This window comes from Rissa tridactyla, chromosome 9, assembly GCF_028500815.1.
Source record: "Rissa tridactyla isolate bRisTri1 chromosome 9, bRisTri1.patW.cur.20221130, whole genome shotgun sequence".
NCBI classification, from domain to species: domain Eukaryota; kingdom Metazoa; phylum Chordata; class Aves; order Charadriiformes; family Laridae; genus Rissa; species Rissa tridactyla.
Genome location: NC_071474.1, coordinates 39886715 through 39910405, shown reverse-complemented (window position 1 = coordinate 39910405; position 23691 = coordinate 39886715). Strand labels below are relative to the sequence as shown.

Below are 23691 nucleotides of genomic sequence, written 5' to 3'. Positions count from 1 at the left end.
AACTTTGTCTTATCCAAGGCTCATGTTTCGAATCTGGAGATGAATTCCTTATCTTGGGTATATTCATAGTTAAAAAGGCAATTAGTAGACCTATCAAGATGTAGAGTGTTAGACTGATTAGTTTGTTGGTGCTAAGCTGTTGTGACTAGAGCAGAATCTCTGCTTTCGCTTGAGGGATGGAAAAAAGACTAACGCAAAGAACACCTTCTGTGTTCTGATTTTTTTTTTTGAAGGCAAGCATATGAATATTAATAAGTGATCCAGCTGGAATAGCATCTTTCTTAAAAATTGTCCTTAGAGATAGTGTATTATATTAACATGAATTTGATTGCCCAGTAAGTAAAATTTTATAAATATAATCTTATTTCAAAAGCTGCAGTGCCGAGCAAACTATTCTGGGATTTTCTAATACAGTCCGGTTTGAGTTGTTTGAATAAGAAGAGATATCGGTGAATAAATCAGATAATGAGCTGCTTTACATAGAAGGCATAATGCCTATTTATGATGTACGGAAGTCCTGAGAGAGATGAATTGTCTGCTTGATCTTCTTTGGATTGTGTTTGAAATCTACTTTTATGAGGCATTCCTGACTGTTCCAGAGATTACTGTTCAGACACTTATATAGACTTCGTTTATATTTGATTTACAGCTCTACAAGGTCCTTTGCAGGCCAATGTTCTGTTTCTTCAGTCGTTTTTATTTGGTTCCTTGACCTTGAAGTAAAATTTGCAGTGATTATAGGTGTTGCCAAAAGTTTTCTTCTGACCTAGTTGCTCTTGTCAGAACTTGGGAAGCACTATTATCTCAATGGATGCGCCTTGCCAGCGGGAGCAGTAATACAGATCATCACCTTTGTCATTGGCATCTTTGGCACAACGTTGAAGAGCTTTGCAGTTGACCTGAGAGGGGCCGATATTTCTCCCTTGCTCTGTGCAGTAACTAAGAGTATGGAGTTTGGAGCCATTGCGATAAATACTTCTTTTTCCTGCTTCTTCAATAAGTTGGAAAAGAAAGGTGGCTGTGGAAAAGAAAGATGGCTGGATGAATTAAATCCGATTAACTAAACATTAGATTTCTCTCTTTGTTTCGAATAGCGCATTGGCATTGACTGTTTATCCATAAAACAGCTATTTTTTTTTGAGCAAAAATGTGGAATTTACTTTTGTGTCTTTCCTGACATGAACATCATGTTTTATTAGGGAATTATTTCAACCAGCTTTACTAGCAGCTGATTTTCCTCCCAGCTTTGCAACACTTGCAGCAGCTTCAATCAAAGAGCCCTGATGGTGAAACGTTGCTGGAAGGATGACGTGCAACACTGGAGTCCGGCAGAGCAGGATTGCTGCTCTGCAGAGAGGAAGCAAACATCTGTGAGATATTAAAAACTTTTGACGGGGATAGGAAGATAATTCTCAAGATAATTCCGCGTCAAGCTCTGCTCTAGCGTCTGTCTCCTGCCAGGCTTCCTAAGCCCCAGGTCATAAGGTTAGAGAAAATTGTGGGCTGATTGTGTCATCCTTCACCTGTAGATAGAGAAGTTCCCAATTGCAGCCAATCGCCACCAGACCCGGGCAGCCTGTCGTCACCCTCCTATTAAGGATGACTGTTTCTGAAACATTAACATTCATGTCAGGTCTAGATATGGATCAGCACAGGCTTAAATCATTGTCAGGAGCAGATGTGAGATACCTAATCAGTTATTTCCTAAGGAAAATGAGTTTGATTGCATGAATAGTTGTAAATATTTCATTCAGCAATTCAGCTACTACGGCGACGGTAAACAAGCTTCTGAGGCTGAAGAGAAGCATTTTGTGGTTCTGTACTTGATTTCTTATTCATTTAAACCTCAGTGTAGAAGAAGACAGCTTGGGTATTTTGGATTACTTTTGTGACAGCACTGATCATAACCAGGGGCTCGCTTTGAAGAGAGCCCAACGTGCTTAACCCTAATAAACACGGCCACCTTCATCCTGGTTTACAACGTGCCGCATTTGTCTACAGGATGGGCACAAAGCTGCAGATTTTGCCACGGGGACATGATCGTGGCACAGATCTTGGCTTCAGTAGGAAGATGACAGCCCAAGCACCAAAACCTCCATCCTCTGCCTCGGTTTTGCACCTGCCCACCCGATGCCAGGCTTCGGTGGTGGCCGCAGCCCTTGGCTGGGAGCTGAGCTGGGACTGTGTGCTCTGTGCCCCTGTCGTGCCATTGCTACGCGGTAACCCCGCTGGCTCTCTGAAGCACGGGCTATACGTAAGCAATAATTCAGGACACGGCTTTAATTTCTTGTTTGTTCTGCAATTCTCGCTTGCTGAAAAGAAAACTGAATTAATTTGGAAGAAACTTTAATGTTCAGTCAGGACGGGTGTAATACTCATTTCAGTGAAGTCGAGATAGGGATTTTAGTACTGATCTTTTGCGGAAGGGCTGATGAGAGGAAGAAAAGGAAGGAGGAAGTTAACTTTTCTCTCTGCCTGATTGAATGCTTTCCCGGCTTGAGTTTTGGCTAAACGATTGTATAGTTTGCTTGTGATTCTTCTTAGGACACATGCACAAAAGCAGTGCATGAAAGGAGGAGGTTGGGATTACAGATGATATTTGCCTCTTGAACATGATGTGAAATTCTGAGGAAACTGGGGCTGCCAGCTAAAGGTCATGGGTGTTTTTAACTTCTGCTGCTGGCCTCATGCTGCTGCGTAGATGTTTGTCAGGGAACTTGCTGGCCTTGGTGGTATTACGTAGTCAGATTATCACAGAAACAAGCTCCCTTTTAACCCATGTGTTTTTTATGAGCGTACATTACGGTATGATTCTTTTCATCAGCTGGTTTTAATGTGTATTTTCTCAGCCAGCCTAATTTTGTTGTGTTAAATACAGTATGGACATTGTTAGCCTATGGATATATGGTTTAAGGCGCTTTGGTCAGGAAAGCCCTAGGTAATAAATTCATGTTTATCCTAATTCTGGAAACACAAACAAATCCCACTGTTTTCGCCATTTCAAGAGTTACACAGATGGTTAAAAAAGGAGGCATGTGCCAATGGATCTATCTAAACAAAGGGCCAAGCTTTTCAGTGCTCTTTTCACTCTGTCCCAGGTGAGGTGTGATCTCCCTCTGCAGCCTTTTCAGCTGGCCCAGTCTCTTACTTGAAACCCAGGACTATAGATGTCTATAGGCACATATCCACCGTCCTTGTCAGCCACATCCGTACAGCCAGGGGTGCTCAGCAGGGTGGCAGTATCCATCACTGCTGCCATTAACTACTTACTTAGTAGAGGAGAGTTATCCTTCGAGAGAGATGGACCCATGTATTTAATTTGCTGGTTGTATTGTAGTCTTGATTTTGACTCATACTAGGAGGATTCTTAGTACTGGACCATCACAGATGTGCAATAGAGCATATTTTAAAATTTTACGCGTGCTTGCACAATTGTAATCCATAAACAGCATTAAGAAAATGAGGAAAAAAACCCCAACCATATGTCCTTAATTTCAGAGATCCCCACCCTTGTGGGACATGACCAGTTCTCTGTCCCGTGTCCGTCCTCTACTGTCGGTGAGAATTGCCCCCTGCCCGTGCTGCGGGTGACGAGGGACCGTGCGCTCTGCAGCGCTGGTCACTCTGCGAGAGACCAGAGCCTCTTTGAGGGTACGATAGCAGAAATGTTGCTGTTTGATCCCTTCCCTTTCCCCCGAGTCTCTGTGTTTACTCAAATCTTTTTTACATGAGCATTATCTGGGAGAGACACATCTTTTCCGGTCTTCAATAGTTAAAAAAAAAAAACCCAACACAAAAACTTCCAAAGAGAATCCCCAAAGCAAAGTGGACATTCAGTCATGCTGAGTCATATTTTGTTATTATGGTTGATTATCCATCCAGCCATGCAAATAAACTGCAAGGGGGGGAAAAAAGGACGTGTGTGAATATCTTATCTACGACAGAATGAGGCCTTGGGTCTTTGTGCATAATTTGTGCAACAATAATGACCTAGTATGAAAGTGTTCCAGTGACTGACATATTTGCAGTCTAAAAAAGATAACAAAGTAATAAGAGAGAGAGAGATCTGTGGATGTTTATCTTCCCTTTTCTTCTTTCTGAAGGAAAGTTTTGCTTTCTCGTTATATTTCTAGTGCATATCAGCGGTACCATGCAGAATGATGAATATGATTGCAGTTAATTGTTTAAATATTCTTTTATTCTTGAAGCCTTCAAAACAAATAAGCGTCTTTTGAGGAGTGAATTGAGAAGTGATGTGGGCAAGATAGTGCAAAAGAGAATATTGGATGTGAAGTTAAAAGTGTCTCAGAAAAGAGAAAGAGAAGTAGGGAGGGGGTGTTTTAAAGAAGAAAAAAAAAAACAAACGGTGATATTATTAACAATACCAGTAACATAAGTAAGTGGCAGCAGTTCTTAAAAGAAATTTGTCAGCTTCAATAGTTCAAATCCATCCTTGGTGTAACAACAGTGGAATTACACTTGGATCAACATCTTTGCTGTTGCATAAGTCTTCTAGCGTTAGTTAATGCAAATGCTACAAACGAGCACAACTTTGTCCAAAATGCATTTGCTGGCTATATTTATCATCTGTCTTCTTCATAGTAAACAAGAAGAGACATCTGTGGAGAAGGTCTGGTAGCCACAGAAAATATTTTGCATCGTAGTGTCTAACTGGTGCCATTATGGGCTATTCTCAGCTCAAAGAGGCAGCTGAGACACAAATGTACATTTAGTGTTTGGGACCCTTTGCAACCGTATTATGGATTTGCAACGCAGGAAGTAAAACAGTGGATGGAAAAGAGTCACTTCAAGACAACTGTGAGTGATTTTGGAAATTCTGAGTAATGAGATGAGTTTTCTCACCATAACACTCGAGTCCAGCCCTTAATCATACACTCGAAACAAGTGGGCTCAGACCTTATGAAAGGTGTTTACTTATTCAGCTTTAAGGCGCAGGCCAAGAAATAACTTGATCGGATTAGCCGAGTTTGAATAGGAACGGCAGCAAATAGAATCAAATGAGTGTGAACGATGCTGCTGTGCCCTCTATTAGAAAAATATCTGCCAGCTGCCGTTGTGGAGTATAATCCTGCAAGATGCTGACGCCTCCAGTTCCCATTGCCCAAGGGAGCTGGGCCAGGGCACTTCAGGCGAGCGGCTCCCATTACTCACCTTAGTCAAACAATGGTTTTTCTCTGAAATCCTTCTTTTCCCTGTTATATAAAGGCTGATTCTTTTCTGCCTCCTCTTTCTTGAAAGGCTCTTGGTGCTTACAGGGGCTGGGTGCATTGCTGGTTATTCTCAGCTGCAAGATTACAGAGATGGCAGCGGTAAGGTCAGTGGGGCATGAACACGGCTCAGCTGGAGAGCAGATGTGAGTAGATCATTTAAGGCAAGCAGCTGAAATTCTCGGAGCCAAATGAGGATAAGACAAATTTTGAAATGTAAGGGCTTTGTTTAAATTCCTTTTGACTGATGTGCACATTATACCTGGAATGCTCCAGAATTAAACACACCAAGAGGGTAAAGAAGTTTCTTATGCTTGAACTTGGACGCGTGAAGCCAAAGATGTAAAATGAGGTCAGTTAGCTCAGCTGCAGTGAATCCTTTGATATTCATTTAATGGATAAGTAGATAAAACTCTAAGTAAGCTTGCATGGGAGACTTTGAATTTTAACTACTAAAGCTTTTTATAATTTTCTCACAGGTCTTTTACATAGGCTGGACATTAGGAAGCATTTCTTTACCGAGAGGGTGGTCAAACACTAGAGCAGGTTTCTGAAAGAGCTGGTCGATGCCCCAAAGCCTGTCAGTGTTCGAGACGCATTTGGACAATACCCTTAATAACATGCTTTACCTTTTGGCCCGGCAGTTGGACTAGATGATCATTGTAGTTCCCTTCCAACTAAAATATTTTATTCTATTCTATAGAGCAGTTTTACTGTTCAGACAGCTAGGGCTGTTCCACTTCTGCTGCAGTACCACCGCGGGGCTCCTCAACCTGTCTTCTCATTTCTTCTCTCTCTGAACCAGAGGTGGTCTGCCTCTGGGAAATTTGTCATTTTGGCAGTTTTTAGGTTTGAGATTTGAGCGGAAGTCAAGATGTTGAACTCTGGATCAGGAGCTGAATTCTCCTCTGGTATAGGGAGGCTTTCAATCTGGTTCAGACCTATCTCTAATCCTTTTGTCGTAGTATTTCCTTTTTCTGAATAGCTTCCTTATGTATTGAGTTCCAGAAATTCCAGGCTGGTGATACACATGGGAAACAGATTGCAACAGAGAGCAGATTAAGTTACTCAGGTCTAGGATTACTGAGGCAGAACATTTTTTTTCTTCGTGTTGTTTGAAAAGGGAGAAGAATCTTCCTTTTTTCATTTATAGGAAGAAGTTTGAGATCAAATGACTCTGAGCTGCCCTTTGATTGGTCAGTCAGTGATCACTTGAGGAAAAAATAACGAATTGGGTTTTTTCCCACCTCCTTCATTTGAAAATCGGTTGTTACCAGTGCTGCGTATTTAAGGGAGTTCTAAGACTATAGTCTTAGATGCTTCAGGAAGCTTATTTTAGGAGGGAAGACTTGACTGAATGCCAATAGACGGAGCTAATCACGAGGACATCTGGATTCACTTCTTAACTCTGCTGCGTGACCTTGGGTCAATGATTTAGGTCGAGCTTTTCCAAAATGTGCATTGTCTGTAGGTGCTTATGCTGGGTTTCAGCATTACTGAAAATTAGGCTGTAACTGCATTTACTCTTTCAAATTCAGCTTCCCAAAACTGGGACGCTCGTAAAAAGAGACAGAAGTAAAATGCGTGCCCCCGTTTCCTCACTTGTACAACAAGGGTAACTGTGTTTATGGAGTGCACCGAGGCTTCCTGATGTAAAGGCATTAGAGGAGAGAGAGGATGGCAGCAAGCTGCTTGCAAAGCATCAGAAAAGTAGACGTTGTTCAGCACAAATCAAAGGATGCTGAACAAGAACCAGACTTCCGAGGCCTCCCATTTTACCAGCCGAAGGGCTCCCCAGGCAGCGCAGAGGACCAAGCAGATCTAAGGAAGCACAGAAATGACAGAGTCAAGGATAGCCGCCTGTCTGCAGACTGTCTGTACAGCCCCCAGCCCATCAGCTGCCTTCCCACGTGTCGCCCAACAGCAGCAGAGGAGCCAGCTGAGTTGTCCTTTCTTGGAGGGGGGATCCAGGGATGTCGCATTGAGTGTGGCCGGGGCAGCGGAGGTGTATTAAGCCGTGTGCTTCCAGGAGGTTCTGATTTGTGTCACATACAGTCAGTCTGTGCGTGCTGGAAAGGGGCAGACCTACTGTGCAGGTGTGGATCAGCTATGCTAAACATCTGGTCATGTAGCAGAGGAGTGCTGACAGTATGAGGCTCCTTTCATTAAATGGGCTGGGGAGTTGGTAGACTCTTCTGCCTTTCACGGGTGGTAGGAGTGTACAGCACTTTCGCAGGTGCATCCTCCAAGATCGACTCGGGTTGCTGTCAGGCTTTGAAGTGAGCTGAGGTACATTAACTGGGCAATGCCAGGGGAGTGCTGTACGTAGACAGAAGGTGTTCGAGTTTGAAGGAAAATCCTCCAGTCCACAAATAGCTCCCACCATCTGCTGGTCCTGCAACCTGTGAGCAGATGGACTTTGAAGCCAAGTCATACACAGCATTTTTCTCCTTGCTGGAGCAGAATAGTTTGGAAGTGTGGTCCTGGAACCACCTAGGACCCACTCCTGACCCAGTTGAAGGCCCCTGCTTTTACAGTGCAAGGCAAGCAGCCCTCGGGCCTTACGTTTATTTTTGCATTATGAGTTCAACCCCCAGCACAAGCAAACACAAAGCACAAGTGCTCATCTCCTCATCTGTACCACCACCAATTAACTTTATATACAAGACTGGGAAGGGCAAAGAAGAAACAAAGCAAAAAATGTATTGTTTGAGGAGAAAAAGAGAACAGCGAAGGACATGAATGCCACTATTACCTCTTTCAATGAACTGGTGGTTGTGGGGGGTGTTCTCTTGCTGAGAAAAGTAGAGGAGAAGGTATTTAGTTTAATTAGATAGCTGATTTGCTTTGTTGCCTCATGATTACATTTATTCTGTGCACATGGAGAGCGTAAGGCGTAAAAGTAGGTAGTTTAATGACACATAGACTTTATGTAGCTGTCTGCTTGGGATGAGTTCCACCCATAGTAAATACAAGAGGTAAGAAATTGCAAGAGGGATTTCAGGGTAACACATCCAAAAAGACAGCTTTGACGTGTTTGTCCTAGTGTCTACATAGTTGCCAAAACAAAATCCGAAACTGAAAACGGACCCAATGACCTCGCTAGATGCCATAAATACAGTTGATGCAAATTATGTCCTCTTCGTGGGAGTAACGCACGGCACCTCCCCGGGAGAAGCTCCAGCCGGTGATCCCTGAACACCGAGCACAAGGTGTCCGGGTGCTCAGCGCCCGCGTCCGGGGCAGCTTGGCGGTGGGTGAGGAAGCCGGCGCTGTCAAGTTGGCAGAGACTGGTGGTTTCTTTTAAAAACGTTCCTCGCGGGTTTGCTATGATAGTGTTGAAACTATTCTGAATGACACCCTGAAATTCGCCAGAATTTCCACAGTGGGTTTATGATTAGATGTTGTCCATATTGTTTAAGCTGCAGAATCAATGGCTTTGAGGACTTTTTTTTTTTTTAGCTTGTTGAGCCACTCTTTTCATCGCTGAAGTTTATTGGGTTAACCTTCCCACGCACCCCCCCCATCCTTTGTGATTTGCCAGAGAAGTGGATGTGATAGAAAGTGGCCTGAGGCAGGAGAGAGGGAGCCCTGCTCACCCTCCCTTCGCATGCACCCAGCAGGAACGGTTACCTAACTTCCAACATCAGGAGGCGAGCGGGGCAGGAGTCATCCTGAATGTCACCACTGCTTTCCTTGGTAGAAATTGCTCTCCTTGGTTTTTTTGGGGGGGTTTTTTTTTTTGGTTTTTTTGGTTTTTTTTTTTTTAAATTGCTCTGAAGTAAAATGTTTTTTTATATATGTGTGCCTGTGTACCCACCCACCCACATGCATTTGCACCATCAGGATCAGCCATAAGCAGAAGCAGAGCTTTAAGATCATTTGTATTTGATGGAAGGTTTGGAGAATATTCTGTTCTGACTGTTAGATTTCAATAGCGCTGCCTTCTCTTCAGCTCTGTGTGACTTTCCTGGAAATAGTCCCATGAAAACGCACATCTCGATTTCTGCTGAAGGATTAACTGTGGACAACTGCCTCTGCTCCCATCCTACACGAGGGAAAATGATGTTATTATTTGAGGATTATTTGGCTTTATGTCTGACTGAGTCAGGTGTGTTAAAGAATTGTTTACGGGTTAGATATCATCATCTCATACCGCAGCACACATTTACCTTCATTTGGCTACAAATGAACACAGGTATTCATCCAAGACTGCAGAAGAAGTATTATTTGCGTTTTTATCCTACCCTGCTTGTGCCAGGAGAAGTGCAGTTTTGTACCACTGGGAATCAGCAGTTCCGCCTTTTGCCATGTTTTGAGACTTTTAAGGGGCTATTAGACATACTGATATAGTTAATTAAATGCATGCCCTTCTTGTTACGGAAACCCTGAAGACATTTTAAATAATATTCTACAATGTTGTATCTTTACCCTGCAAGGTTCAGTAATTTGCTGGAACAGAACAAACTTGGCCAGCTATTTTCTCCAGGATCTGACAAAAATCCTAGAGGACAAAATGTTCCAGTAATCATCTTTTCTTTTCAAGTGTCTGTCAGTTTTTAATCCTTTTCCCCCTTCCTTTTGTCAGAAAACGCCATATCCTGGTTAAAAAGACCAAAAAACAAAAAAAAAGAACAGCACACCACCATTGTTCCTCCCTGTATCTTTCATTTCATTTCTGTGCTGAATCACAGTGTTCTGATACAGCCTTTTTTATGGTGTAATTGTTTTGTATAATCCATTTTCTTTGGGCACCTCTTAGCTTCTGTCTGAAGCTGTTTCTGCTATAATGAATGTAGTAATAAATCTGTCACAAGTAACAAGCTAAATTTAGAGCTCAATAAACCAGGGGAGAGTAGGCCGTAGAGGAGTGAGCACATCGAGATGCAGTAGTTACAATAGTGGCACAGAAAGTCCACTTCTGGCAGGTTAACAAAAGAGGACAGAATATTTGGTTCCCTCACTGATTCACCGCCCTTGCCCGTGCTCCAGAAAACAAAGATGCTCTGTTACAATATAGGTGCAGTCCCGGCACGTCACCCTGCCTCGACACCCCCAAAGAGGGAAGGCGTGCGTTAGCTGCCCCAGACGAGCGTGCCGGACAGGACCATTTCCCTCAGCCATCCCGGTGGAAATGGAGGTGTGGGGCCGTGTTTCTGTGAAGGATGGAGCTGAACTGAGGGGGATCCCAGTGCCTCCAAAGAGGCAAAGGGTCTGAAACTGGAATTAGGAGCTATGAGACAGGACAGGAGCCAGTGCTCCTAGAGCTGGACCAAGGCGGTGTGGGAGCTGACCATGTTGAAGACACCCATCTGATTCCCACCAGCGTGATCCCTAAGGCAGCGTGTCCCTAAACAGAATTTGGCAGTCCTGCGTGCCTCAGAGCTGGGCAAGCCAAGAGCTCCCACAGCTGAATGGCTGATTGATTGTCAACACTGAGATCGTTATAACATTTTTTTTCTCTTCTGAGAAGAGGAAAGTGAAGGACGCGGAGAAGAAAAAGCAATGGAAAGATGAAGGCAGATGACATAAGAGATAACGAGATGGAGAGAAACTATGTTCAAGGAAGATCCAGTTCTCTGAATTGCAAACCAATGGATGTTAAGTAACGGGGATAAGTGAAAGAGCAGGAAAGAACGAAGAACAACAGAAGACAAGGCACAGCATGGAAGGGAAAGGGTAAAATGCAAGCAGAAAAAAAAAATAAAAGCAAGCAGGTCAAACAATGCAGATAACGTTTTGGTTTTTGCATTTCTGCATGGCGTCTTCATGCTGATCTGTGCTGCGGCAGCGGCGAGGCAGTGCCCATGGGGTACTCCGGCAGAGGGTAATGCCGTAGCCCTGCAGAGCTCCTATTGCGCCTGTTGCTGGCTCACTGGGACAAAGCCTGTCCAGAAGTATTTGTCCCAAAGGCGGGTAACTTTGTCACTGGAGTCTGCTCAATAAAAGAGAAAGGCCATTCTCTTATAAAGCTGTGGGAACCGCTGCCGTGGCTTCCCCTCTGCTCCCCGCCACGGCTGATGCCGGGGTGGCTCGGCGGCGCAGGACGGGCTGCGGGGCCTGAACGGAGGTGGTGAGCGCTTCTTGTGCTGAACAGCAGCACTGTTTGGTGTTTCAAATGCCATTCACATTAGCATCTTATAATTGAAGCAGTAGCACTTTACTTGAAAAGGTTAAATTCTGCCTTTTAAAAATTAGATCAGCTGTTTAGCTGTCAACGACAGCCATGCCCTCCTCTTGCCTCAAGAAGAATAAAACATTGGCGTATTGACATATAAATCGTATTGCTGGAGAAGGCATTAACGCTCTTATTTATGGCTGCATTGTGCCACAAAATGCTGCGTCTTGTAATTGAGGGCTCTCTGCCGAATTCGTTGCATGTAAAATCTGTGGAAATTATTAGCACAGCACATTTCCATAACTAAAATGTTTCCTACAGTACAGATTTGAAGCCTCCCTAACTGCCGTACGTTACTCAAATGCAAAATTTTATGAAAAATTTAATGGAAGTACAACAAAGTTTTTACGCACAGAGAATATTTTTAATTAGAGCAGTTGATGTAGTTGGGAAAAGCCATCAAATTAGCTGGGTTCGGGGACCTTTTTTAGGTGACCAATGAAAGCTTTATTTGCCACTGCTCACAAAGAAATGTGCAGCGTGACACTCACAGAGTGATCTTTGTGTCACCTTACCATCAGTGACATCACCAAATAATTAAAATTAAAGCTGTAATGAAGCATTCATAGGAACTGTTGTTTCCAGGGGGTAATTCTTACTAATGTGATGTTCCATTAAGAGTTATTCTAAGGTAATGTTAATATTTTGATGATTTGCAGCAAGCCGATAAATAAACATTTTCTTTAGTGAAAACTCTGCAGTTTTAGATAGCTCCTGAAGCCAGACAGTTCTGCAACACAAAGAATTTTAAACAAGTTCCCTCTCCCATTCTCTCTTCAGTAAAAAATGTGCGAGAATATTGCAGATAGCATGGAATAGCGCTTTAGCTATTAGCTGTGTGTCTGAGAAGTCCATTTGTCTTGTTAAGGCTGTCATACTACATTACCCTTTCTGTAACCCTGGAAACAACTTCAAATACCGTGATATTTGAAAAGTCTAAAATATAACTTGCCCTTAAAATGCTATGAGTGTTTTTTTGAGACTCCCTGTACACGGGAAGAAAAATCTTTTCCCTTTACAGAGGTCATTAAGCAGCGATGGATGTGCGTTTCTTTGTGGGAGAGCTGATCCTCACCTGTCGCAGGCGGGGTGAAAAACAATGCACTGGCAAGTGTCCTCTCTCTTTACCTGCCCATCGAGTTCAGGAATCCGTCTCTCCAAGTGCTGCAGGAGAGGATTTTCAGGAGGCAATAAATAAATTTTGATCCCTCTGGTTAATACAGTTAAGGTCAAAGAGATTCTATTTAGAGCCATCTAAAATACTCTTAACATGCAGACATACTGCTGTCAGTAGTGCTAAGTGCCTTATCTTGCTGAGGAGTGTATACAACCCTTATGAAACTATTCTTAAGTATTCTGGTTACTATATTTAGCTCTGGCTCATAACAAGACAAAAAGCACTTAGCTAAATGTAGACCTGAAGTGCTTAATCCGGTTAAGAATATTTTGTCCTTAGGTGTCTTCTGCTAAGGCTTTTTGTAGCTCGCCCATCCTGCTGCATCATGCAAAAAGGGCCTGGGAATTCTTTTATGGCCATTTATTCTGTCAGAGCCTCGAAGGCTGGCGGTGTTGACTGAGGACATCTCTCAAGTTCGTTGGGGTTGTCCCACTGGGACTGTCCTGGGAAGCCTCGTTCCTCTGCCCCTTGCAGCTCACATCGGCCGTGCGGCAGCGGGATGTGATAGCTGCTGCTGGAGAGTGGAGAACTGGGGCTTTGTTTCCCAATTTAGAGCATTAACCGGACTGTTGTCTCCCTCAGTGACCAAACAGCTTCCCTCAGCTTACTGCTGTTCAAGCTGGCTGGTTGGGCAACCGCAAGTACAAGGCAGAAAACCTGCCAGGCTTCTCAGGAGTTTCCAGTTGTCAGACAACCTACGGGCAAGGCAGTGCAAAGATTTCTGCTTAAAGCTTTGCACTCAAAGCTCGGGAAGGATCCTTTTGTTTGGCTGAATTTTTGCATACTTAAGCCCATATAGAAAAAATGTTTCCTGAAAAATTGTGATAGATCTGTTTGTGTACTCGCAAGTGGTTTTTTTAGAATTTAACCCGTTGCTTTAAAAAGAATCTTCTTTATACCTACGTATCTCAGAAATTATTATGAGTTAGCAAAAGTTCAGTATGAGTCATCCTTCTAGAGGAAAAGCGACTGTGTGGTTTTGATAAACCAGCGCTGACCGATGAGGAGCAGTGACCAAGATAAGCACCTCAGCTCTATGATAGCTCACCAGGGTAACAAATAAGCTCACGTGCTCCTTTCGACCTAGGATAAAAGCTTGTAACGTGACCGGCATACGACGACCGTGAGAGCAGAAGCGTAGCAGATCCGCCCTGTTTAAACTTGTTACCTAGCTGTTGTTTGCAGTTGCGGCTTCACGGGGGATATCAGGAGTTGCGTGAGGTTTTCCCTGGAAGTTCATGTTCCAAGCTGAAAGCCATCACTTCATCCCAACTGCGTTTTTTTGCCGAATCACTTACCACTGAAACACACTAGGTATTTTATATGTTACTCCTGTACTTCTGTTGTGTCAGGAGGTTCAGGCCTCTTGCAGGTGACTTCCATATTACATTTACAACCACCATATCCCACTTTATCTGAAACATTTTTTTTGAGCAAATGGTCTGACATCATTCCATTTAGCTGCAATGAGCAGGAATTTGGCCCGTGGTCTCACGTGACCTGCAGAAAACCTTCCCTGCGAAGCATTCTCACCGTATCACTGCTCAGGATCCGAGTTGCTCGTGGTGTTCAGCAGCAGCCCCACGTTGTCAGCCCCTTCCCCGTCTGCCTGCGTGTCTGATGTGTGTCTCTTGCAGTCGTTCTTCAGCCACCTTCTTGTGTTTCCTTCCCTTTGCGGCGTTTTCACTAGCTAGAGAAACAAAGAGGCTCTTGCTAGTCCTTTAGACGGTCAAAAATGTGGGGGAATGTTTGCTTGTTCACCGTGGTTGCAAATATGTAATCCCTGGTAGCGGCAGGGAGGTTTTTTGCAGTGCCTTGAGCTGATGCTGGAACTAATGGTAATAGGAGAAACAGCCATGAACGTGGGCTCAAAGCAGGGAGGTCACTTCAAGGGCATTAAAGGCTTGTTCAATTTGGAAGCCCAGCATTTGGCTGTTGTTGAAGATATTACTGTCAGTCATGGACGGTTTCGTTGCATCCATATCCTTCCTGAGAATGAGCCTCATCTGAAGCCAAACAAATTTCAACAGTGATTGGTTCAGGGAGATGGGCACTGTGGTGTCGGTATAGCCAAGAGTTCAGGGTGTTCATTAGTAACCATTTAAATCACAAACAAAACGGAGATGTGTGTCCCATCAGCAGCAAATCTTAGTGGGAGGCCTTGAATCTGTCCACAGGTGGGTGGTTGTGGCTTGCACTGAGTTTAGGTGATCACATCCATCTTGAAGGAGGTTTTTGATTGCAAGATTGGATAGACGAAGTATGGATCGTTCATACTCACCAGTTTTCATAGCACGCATGCCAGGTAAACTGTCATACTTTGGAAGGTCACTGATCAATCCTCAGTGGCCCCAGGCTAGCAAGGTCATTCCTCCACCCTGCTGGGCTACGTGGCTTTTTGGACACGAGAGGTCAAGTTGGCCTTCCCAGGCTTCTTCTGCAGCAGCAGGTGGTGCACACAGAGCCAGGAGCCCCAGAACACAGTCCAGCTCCAGTTCCTGGAGGCTTTGCTGAGCTTTCAACAGTTGTACTTGAGCATTTAGTTTATGGCGGTAGCCGTTTTCAGCTTGAAGTGATTGCTGCAATCTGGGCTAAGTCTTGCCTGCAACTGTGTTTTAACTGGATTTGCTTTTCCTTCCAGGATTAATTTTTCTCCGTCTCTATTTACATGGTGATAAGAAGTGCTAATCCTACTCCGTCAGTCTGGACTGATGAATCTGAGGAATAGAACAGGTAATTTCTAATTTGGCTCATAGCTCTCAGTGACTCAGGCAGTGAGAACCACTCCCTCCCCATGGAGTGCATTCCTATTTTGGGACAAAAGAAATCATACAGTTTCTTCTGTCCAGGTCATCCGCAGGGAGGGAGATCCTTGCCCTGGAGCAGGAAAGGGAGGGTAAATTTTTGTAGCTTTTACTGTGAGCAGCATCTTTGTCTTCCTGTCGGTTGTGGGTGGTTTTATTTGGTGTTACTTTTATAGCCACCGGGTTGTTTGAACTTGGAATAGTCTTAAAGCAGGGAAAAACATTTGGACGTACCCATTGAAAAATGCCCCTCGCGTGGGGTGGGAGGGTTTCACCAGTGAAAGGCCTCGCTAGAGATGGAGGCAGGTTGGTGCTGATGTCGGGGACGGGTGCGATCTCCTCTTTGAAGGTGTCTGAGGTGGGTGCAAGCCAGCAGAGCTGACCCAGGTGATGCAGCATGGAGTGATGGCAGCTGGCTTGTCTGCATCTGCCTGGCGCCCCGTCCCTCAGACTCAGCCCATCTGAGTCACAAAAAGCAAGTTGCCAGTGAAGAAGTTACCCTTATGTTGAATTTTCCATCATTTCATAGGGCTTGAGGGTACCGTGTCCTTACTGGAATTGTTGCCAACTTACCTGTGCTGCAGGAACACTTTAATCACAGAATCACAGAATGGTAGGGTTGGAAGGGACCTCTGGAGATCATCTAGTCCAACCCCCTGCCAGAGCAGGGTCACCTAGAGCAGGTTGCACAGGAACACGTCCAGGCAGGTTTTGAATGTCTCCAGAGTTGGAGACTCCACAGCCTCCCTGGGCAGCCTGTTCCAGTGCTCTGCCATCCTCAAAGTAAAGAAGTTCCTCCTCATGTTTAGGTGGAACTTCCTATGCTCAAGTTTGTGCCCATTACCTCTTGTCCTGTTGCCGGGCACCACTGAAAAGGGCCTGGCCCCATGCTCCTGACACCCACCCTTTAAGTATTTATAAGCGTTGATAAGGTCCCCCCTCCGTCGTCTTTCTTCCAGACTGAAGAGAGCCAAATCCCTCAGCCTTTCTTCATAAGAGAGGTGTTCCAGCCCCCTAATCATCTTTGTAGCCCTTTGCTGCACCCTCTCCAGCAGTTCTCTGTCCTAATAAAGTAAAGGCAGCAGCCCACAATGACTGTTCTGGTGCAGGGACATGCAGAACCCAGGGAACTCTGGTCACATTCCCGTCTTTTCACTGGCTAGTGCCGGGTGAGGAAGCTTTAACTTGAAGCCTTGGGTATGAATCCCAGTGGCAGGATGCAGCTCAGATGATGTGGTGGAAGTCCACCAGTGCAAGCAGCAGTCATTGGCTGCAGGGTGCTTTGGATGAACCCATCTATCATATCACCTCTTAGACGTCCTGATAGTACCCTGCTGTTGGCTAATACTAATCCTTTGGGGGATTAGCACAGTTTCCTCCTTCCTCCTATGCCCTTCCACTGGGAAAGAAATCTCAGATGCATTTCAAGCCTTGCAATGCTTGAAGTCAGCCGGCAGCCTGTGGGATTTCCCAAAACAGGATCGGGCACACGCTGCCTAGTACAGACATCAGAGTCAAACTGGCTCTCGCACTGGCAAGGGAGGTGCTGATTCCTGTGCAGAGTTCAGTGCATCGGCAGAGTTCCCCGTCCTGTGGCAGAGGGCAGCGCACAGGCGGACCGAGGGTCTCCTGGCTCTTCCTTCCTTCCCTCTAGATCATGCTTATGGTAGCTGTATGTTTGGGCATATAGCAACGGTCTCACTTCTGAAACCTCAGTAGCTGACAGAACAAGCAAGAAGCTACGTAACGAGAGTGGAGTTTGGGAAAGGGAAGAATGAAACGTCCAGGAGGTCGTAAAGTACAAACCAGTGAGCTCCCTATTCTGACATCATCAACAAGATCAGGGAATATGTCTCAGTAAGTCCTTCTGTCTTTTCCTTCCAGAGCCCTGTGTTGTGTAGACGAACTGATGGATGAAGATGAGAAGGACAGGGCAAAGAGGTACGAAGGCATGCACAGAGCGCTGACAGTGGAAGCTCTCTCAGGGGAGAACTGTTAATGCCGTGTTGGCCGATGCCTGAAAAAGTACTTGGGACCACTGATGTCAGAGGCAAAACCCCCAGGCAGTTTACAGGCTATATACAGCAGAGCACCAACAGCATAATTAAGTCACCATTTTCAAGCTTTTCATAGTGTGTTTGACCACCCCTACAATGGGTTAATCAGCTGAATGGTCCTTAAATTACATCGTCGTGCCCTCAGAATCTCGTGTTATCCTATGGCTATTTATTATCCTGATGTAAGACTCCTGACCTGTGATTTTACTGACATCATGCAGTGCTGCCCACCCGGGGCAGAGTTCCCCGTGAGACTTAGAGAGCAGTCCTGCTTTAGCACAGGTATGAGTTAGTCTCCCTTCAGAGAAGCGTTTGGCTCAGTTCTAATTAGTCATCGTACCCGAGTGCCAAATCAGAGGTAGCTGTGAACGCAAATGCTGGATCTGGGAACCTCCAAATGCCAGCCTGAATATGAATGGAAGTGCCTCCTGCCTACCACACTCGGTCTAGATCACAGGAGGCATGTATCATCATGAATACGCTTGTAAAGAAAATTAATTACTGCTGGAAGAGGTTGTATGAAAATAGGTTTATCTCAGATATGACCATTGGAAAGAACATTTTGGAAGAAACTGAATGGATTTGCTTTCTCCTTTATTGTTTTAATGGAGGGGAAAACCCTAATAAAACATTCTTAAATTGTATTAACGCAAGCTGGAAACTTGTCTGTGGTTTCTGCAGCCAGACTCTTTAACGTTCCCAGTTTCATATATCGTGGCAGCAGATTTTCAAAACCAGATACAAGAGCATGTGTTTCATTCAACTCCGTTCTGCAGTTGAGATGTCTCTGCATGGCATTTTCTGTCTGTAAATTACTTTTGCAAGTATAAGTCAGGGAATAAGGAATCCTTCGCACTTTGACCTTTATAGTGTGTGTACTAACTGCAAAACAAAAGTTCATAAAAACGAGGTGGGCAAAACACAAGCGTGTAGATGCCAAGGCTTCTCTTACTGGAGAAATTTCACCCGTAACACCTTCACCTCATTATCACCGCTTCTGAAACAATGGGAACCGCTGCTGAAGTCTACATACGGGTATGGTCTCGCTCAAATGAATGTAAATCATATTTGTTACCTCCTTGCTAATGGTGAGCTCAGTCCTGCTCAAGGTGCTTACACCCGAGTTTGATTTTAAACAAATGAGCAGTCCCAGCAGAGTTTAGATTCTTGTATTTAAAGTGTTTTCCTGAGACAGGGCCATTTACCTCTCCCTGGGTTGAGCTGTGTGTCCATCATTTTACTTAGCGGCATTTATGTTTCTGTCACCCAGGGCATCACGCAACAAATCTGAAAAGAAGAGGAGAGACCAGTTCAATGTCCTCATCAAAGAGCTTTGCACGATGCTGCAGGGCCACGGCCACCCTCTCAAGATGGACAAGTCCACAATACTGCAGAGGACCATCGACTTCTTACAGAAACAGAAAGGTACCGGAGGGCTCTGGCTCTGCACCTGCCCAGCAGCCAGTTTCCACGCCGATGATGAAAACTGTTTTTTTCCAAGCATCCAAAACCTCCAGAGAGGACATGAACCTACGTGAGGGGCAGCAGCAGGCATAGCAGCTGGCCTCAGGACATGGGCTAGAGTTTGAATACGGTGCTGACCAGTTTATGATATACTTGAGAAGATGCAGCGCTGTATGCTTTTTAATGTAGTGACATCGCTTCATTTCCCTCGCTGGCTGCCGAACCCCTGGCACGCTTCGTATGCTCTCAAACAGAGCATGAGGAAGAGCTGAGGAACAGCACACACTGCAAAAGCCAGAGGAAAGGGGTTTCTCTGCCCTGTTCCCTGGTCTCCTGGGGTAGGACATGGCTGGGTGCAGCCTGTCCTGCTGCCTACGCACTCCCGTGAGCCTTCCCGAAACAGCTCCGGAGTCACAAACATCCTCTGCTCACGGTGATGCTCAGCCACTCTGAAATTAGCCCATTGACCTTAATTTTTTTGAAGCATTTCCTCAAACCGCCGAAAAAGTCTCCTCTTCCTTTTCTTCATTTCTAATGCACTTGTGTCGTGATGGCGTGGAAAATGACTGTTACATGCAAGTAGGCTTTGTGTGGAGAATGATCTGAGGATGATTCTTCTGAAAGCCTCTTAAAAGAAATCTAGTGTTACTTGAAAATGAAAAAAAAAATCCAACTAGCATGAGTCATGTTGCTTTTTTGATGTTTTTCTCTTTAAGAAATCACAGCACAGACAGAAGCCTGTGAGATTAGACAAGACTGGAAGCCTTCATTTCTTAGCAACGAGGAGTTCACCCAGTTGATGTTAGAGGTAAGACGAAATTAAAGCTGCATAGATTAGTGAGAAGTAATCAGTTCAGTGAAGTAGTTCAGGGATACAGTTCTTTTTCACCTGTAGGTCCCAATGTTAATGTTAATGATTTCTACTCTGCTGGCACATGGAATCCAAACCTGACAGAGACCAATGTTGTGCTAAATGCTTTGCAGACACAGAATTAAAAATACGATTGCTTCCACTTAAAGATAAACAGCTTTTCATTTAGGAATGAAGATGAATTTGGCCCAGATTTGGCCTGGTGAGAGAGGAAAAAGAGAATTTCCCTTCTCAGAAGAGCTGCTAGAGCTAGCAGTTTTAGCAAAAACTTGAAAGGACCTGACAAAAACGGAGCCGCTCTCTTCCTCCCGCATCCCATTAGCCAGGCAGCATTTGCTTTGCTGCCGCTGCTGCTGCTGCTGCGCGGTGCTGTACTTGTGATGTGAGCTGTATCTTTTGCTTGGATCGCCTGGATTCGGGAGAACAGCTCTCATACTCTCACCTATGAAATGCTTAGCTGATTTAGAAACATCCCCCCCGAGCCTATATGTTTTTTCCTTTCTGAAGGATGCTGCTTTGGGTTTGTGCTGCACGCTCCTCTGGCGAGGCCATCTCCTGCCCTGCGTGGGCAGCCGTTGCTCTTTGCCCCATGAAAATAAGGGTGTATGCTGGGCTGAGCTGGGAGGTGCTGCAGTGCCTTAGTTGTTCCTTTTCATCAGGACGTCGTGACTCACCTCCCTGGAAAAGTCTGTTCATTCTTTCTGGGAATTTCTCTCACCAAACAAGCTAGTTTGTTCCAGCTGAATCAAAACAAATTTCCCTCTTAGAAGTGGCGGGGGAAGAGGGCGCCCTTTAATAACTGTTGGCTTACTGGACTATGTTAGACCATTGACTAGTTTACTTAAAATGTTTTTTTCCAGAGAGGGCTTATTTTCAGCAAAGGCAGAGTATGACTTGTAAGAAAGACGGGGACAGACTTTTTAGCAGGGCCCATTGCAATAAGGCAAGGGGTAATGCTTTTAAACTAAAAGGGGGGAGATTTAGACTAGAAATACGGAAGAAAATTTTTACAGTGAGGGTGGTGACACACTGTCCCAGGTTGCCCAGAGAGGTGGTAGCTGCCCCATCCTTGGAAATGTTCAAGGTCAGGTTGGACGGGGCTCTGAGCAACCTGATCTAGTTGAAGATCTCCCTGCTCATTGCAGGGGGGTTGGACTAGATGACCTTTAAAGATCCCTTCCAACCCAAACTATTGTATGATTCCATGATTCTATGTCAGTGAGGTGGGGAATAACTGGCCATGGGGGAAGATGGTGAATGCTGCGTCTGTGGCTCCCTGTAGCTGCAGGGCTAAGATGCAGAGCAGCCTAACAGTGTCTTTAGGAGAGCTGGCTTTGTGCACGGTGCTAACCAGAGATTACACCTCCCAGGCCTTGGTAAGTGTTAGAGAAGAATAGGGACAGACACTGGGTCAATGGTGCAAGAAGATATTGTGAAGAACAGGGAGAACACCCAAAGAGGAAAGCACATGCAGCGACTCAAAAGGGACAGAGAACTTTGACTCCAGGACATAAACCATTGTGAATAAGAAAGGGGAAACAAAACAGACTTAAAAATGTTGTGTCACTAGCCTAACAAATGAGTACTTTATGCAGAATAAATAAGTTTTTAGATCTTGTCCCATATTGTCCATTAATTGCTAAAAATACAGCATTGTATCATTTTTCTGTCCCTGCTTATCCATCCATCCATCCATCCATCCATCCATCCATCCATCCATCCATCCATCCATCCACAATGCTGGGTTTGCCGTGATCATATCTAACACCTCCTTACGCACTTAATTGGTTAACTATTGTGTAATTCAGAACACATAATGAAGTGACTGAAGTCACTAGGATTGTGTGGGTGTGGAAATTCTAACCACCACTGTCTTGCTTCACGTTAAATCAATACTCACTGGGTGAAAAATACAAGTCAATTTACTATTAATGAGCAAATAAGAATATAGAAGAATGTTGAATTAGACAGCATGTGTAATTTTTATTTTTCTGCACTGAACTATCATTTCCATAATTGATTTATGTTAGTTTTAGGCTGTTAGCATCACCAAAGAATAAATTAGCCTGTTATATTTTAAGTTGTTCCCTTGCATAATTCTTTTTATTTTTTTTTCTTTTTGCTTGCTTTTTATCATTAGGCACTAGATGGCTTTCTCATTGCTCTTACCACTGATGGGATTATTATTTATGTATCTGATAGTGTCTCATCTCTACTTGGACACTTACCGGTAAGTTCTGACAATGCGATATGTTGAAGAATCGTTCCCCTGCCTTAGTGCAGCCTCGATGCTGCAGGGCTGGGGCTTGGTTTTCTCTAACCAAAAAGCCAACAGACTCTCAGGGAGTTTCTCAAGCTCCTGTGAATAAGAGATTCTCCGCCAGGGTCTGCGAGTTAGCAAAAAAAAGAAAAAACCTAGGCAAAATCACTGCACTCGCAGCGCACTGCTTGCAACATGTCTGAGGGAGGGTTTGGGCAGTGTTTATCCCACCAGGTATATGGAAAATCTTATGCTTGTGAAATCTGTGCATGCCGAAGCTCTTCTCAGCTAATTTAAAGATGATTTCGGGACCGAGTGTACGCTTTCCTAATGTCATTGTGGTTTTTTTCTACTTTGAGCCCATGGTCTTTAGTAACAAATATGTAGCCTCAGAGTTTTCTGGGAGAATTTCTAGACATCAGTTGGCTGTTGAGTACCAGCAGGTTCTGCTGGCCCCTCAAAAACATTTTTTATTTTTGTCTGGTGCCAGGCACGTGGCACCAGCGACGCCATGTGAGGGCGAATTGGAGCACACAGTTAACCTGGCTGAATGTCCTGGTGTGCAGAGAAACAAATACGTGCTGACATTTCGGTAGGACCCCTTGAGTCAGGATGCGTAGGTTTGTCAGCACTGAAACACTTGCAGGTCGAGCTGACTTTGCCAGATGTTCAGCCTAGAAGACAAATGGAGGATGTGAGGAGGAGCTGCCTCGCTTCTGTCTCGTAATTCCAAAGGGAAATGTTTAAAATTTTCATTTTGATACAATATTTCTCATCGTGTTGTATTCTGGTGGTACCAGGGATTCTTCTCCAGTTTGCATCTGGCTGAACCTCTGGAACCATACAGCCTTTTGCAAATAGCTAGCAAGCCTGGGGTAAAATAACTTAAGGGCTATATTGTGCCCTAGATCCATCCACAGAATGACTGGGCTTCCTTGTCTTGAGCATCCACACTAGACCAGCAGCATCTGTGCTCCGCTGCGGGATGCAAAGGCGTGTGGTTGTGTCAGGCTGTACTGCTGAACATGACAAAGCATTCTTTTGTATCAGTCAGATTTGGTGGACCAAAATATATTAAACTTTCTGCCTGAGCGGGAGCAGAGCGAGGTGTACAAGCTCCTTTCTCCACATGTGCTCATGACCGATCCTGTTGCAGCTGATTTTCTAAACGGTAAGCTCTGCTCTTGCCTGTCGGTCAGGGAAATTTGCCAAAGGCAAACAGCTCCCGGGGGAGCCTGCACAGGGCTCTCCAGCTATGTAATTCTCCTGCCTGCCACTTCTGTTTTGCTGCAGTTAATATTTCTGGTTTTTAACGCAGCACATCTTCTAATGTTCCTACCTGCTCCCAGTACTTGGTCTTTGATTTGGACAGTCTTTGTTTTACTGACTGCTTTGCACCACAGGACAGTGAAGTTGCCCTCAGTAGATATTCTTCCTAGGGCAGGATGCTGGACTGAGCCTGTGAAAGGAGTGAGGGGCTTGGGGAAAGGAAAGGAGTAGTAGAAATCCCCAAGGGGTTTGTTCCTTAGGAAGTCTGCATGTCTCAGGACGCCTGAGAAACCCTAGATGGAATTTAAGCAACAGGCGTCCTATCTGAACGGTCCATCCGGATCTCTACTGCTGGTTGCTGTCCCGCCCCCAAAATGTCCCTT

General features: G+C 44.7%; 1 protein-coding gene across 3 annotated transcripts in view; it reads left to right on the top strand.

Moving 5' to 3' along the window:
• Window positions 1–23691, top strand: part of PASD1 (PAS domain containing repressor 1) — a 56563-nt gene that overhangs the window by 8923 nt on the left and 23949 nt on the right. For 2 of the 3 annotated variants that reach the window (XM_054213933.1, XM_054213934.1), the window contains 6 exons: window positions 15225–15316; window positions 17272–17328; window positions 18715–18869; window positions 19625–19716; window positions 21920–22009; window positions 23090–23210. In XM_054213933.1, the coding sequence (XP_054069908.1) occupies window positions 17297–17328; window positions 18715–18869; window positions 19625–19716; window positions 21920–22009; window positions 23090–23210 (490 nt within the window). In that variant the 5' untranslated portion in view covers window positions 15225–15316; window positions 17272–17296. Of the gene's footprint in view, window positions 1–15224; window positions 15317–17271; window positions 17329–18714; window positions 18870–19624; window positions 19717–21919; window positions 22010–23089; window positions 23211–23691 lie in introns of those variants that run through there. The other variant, XM_054213935.1, reaches the window with a different exon arrangement.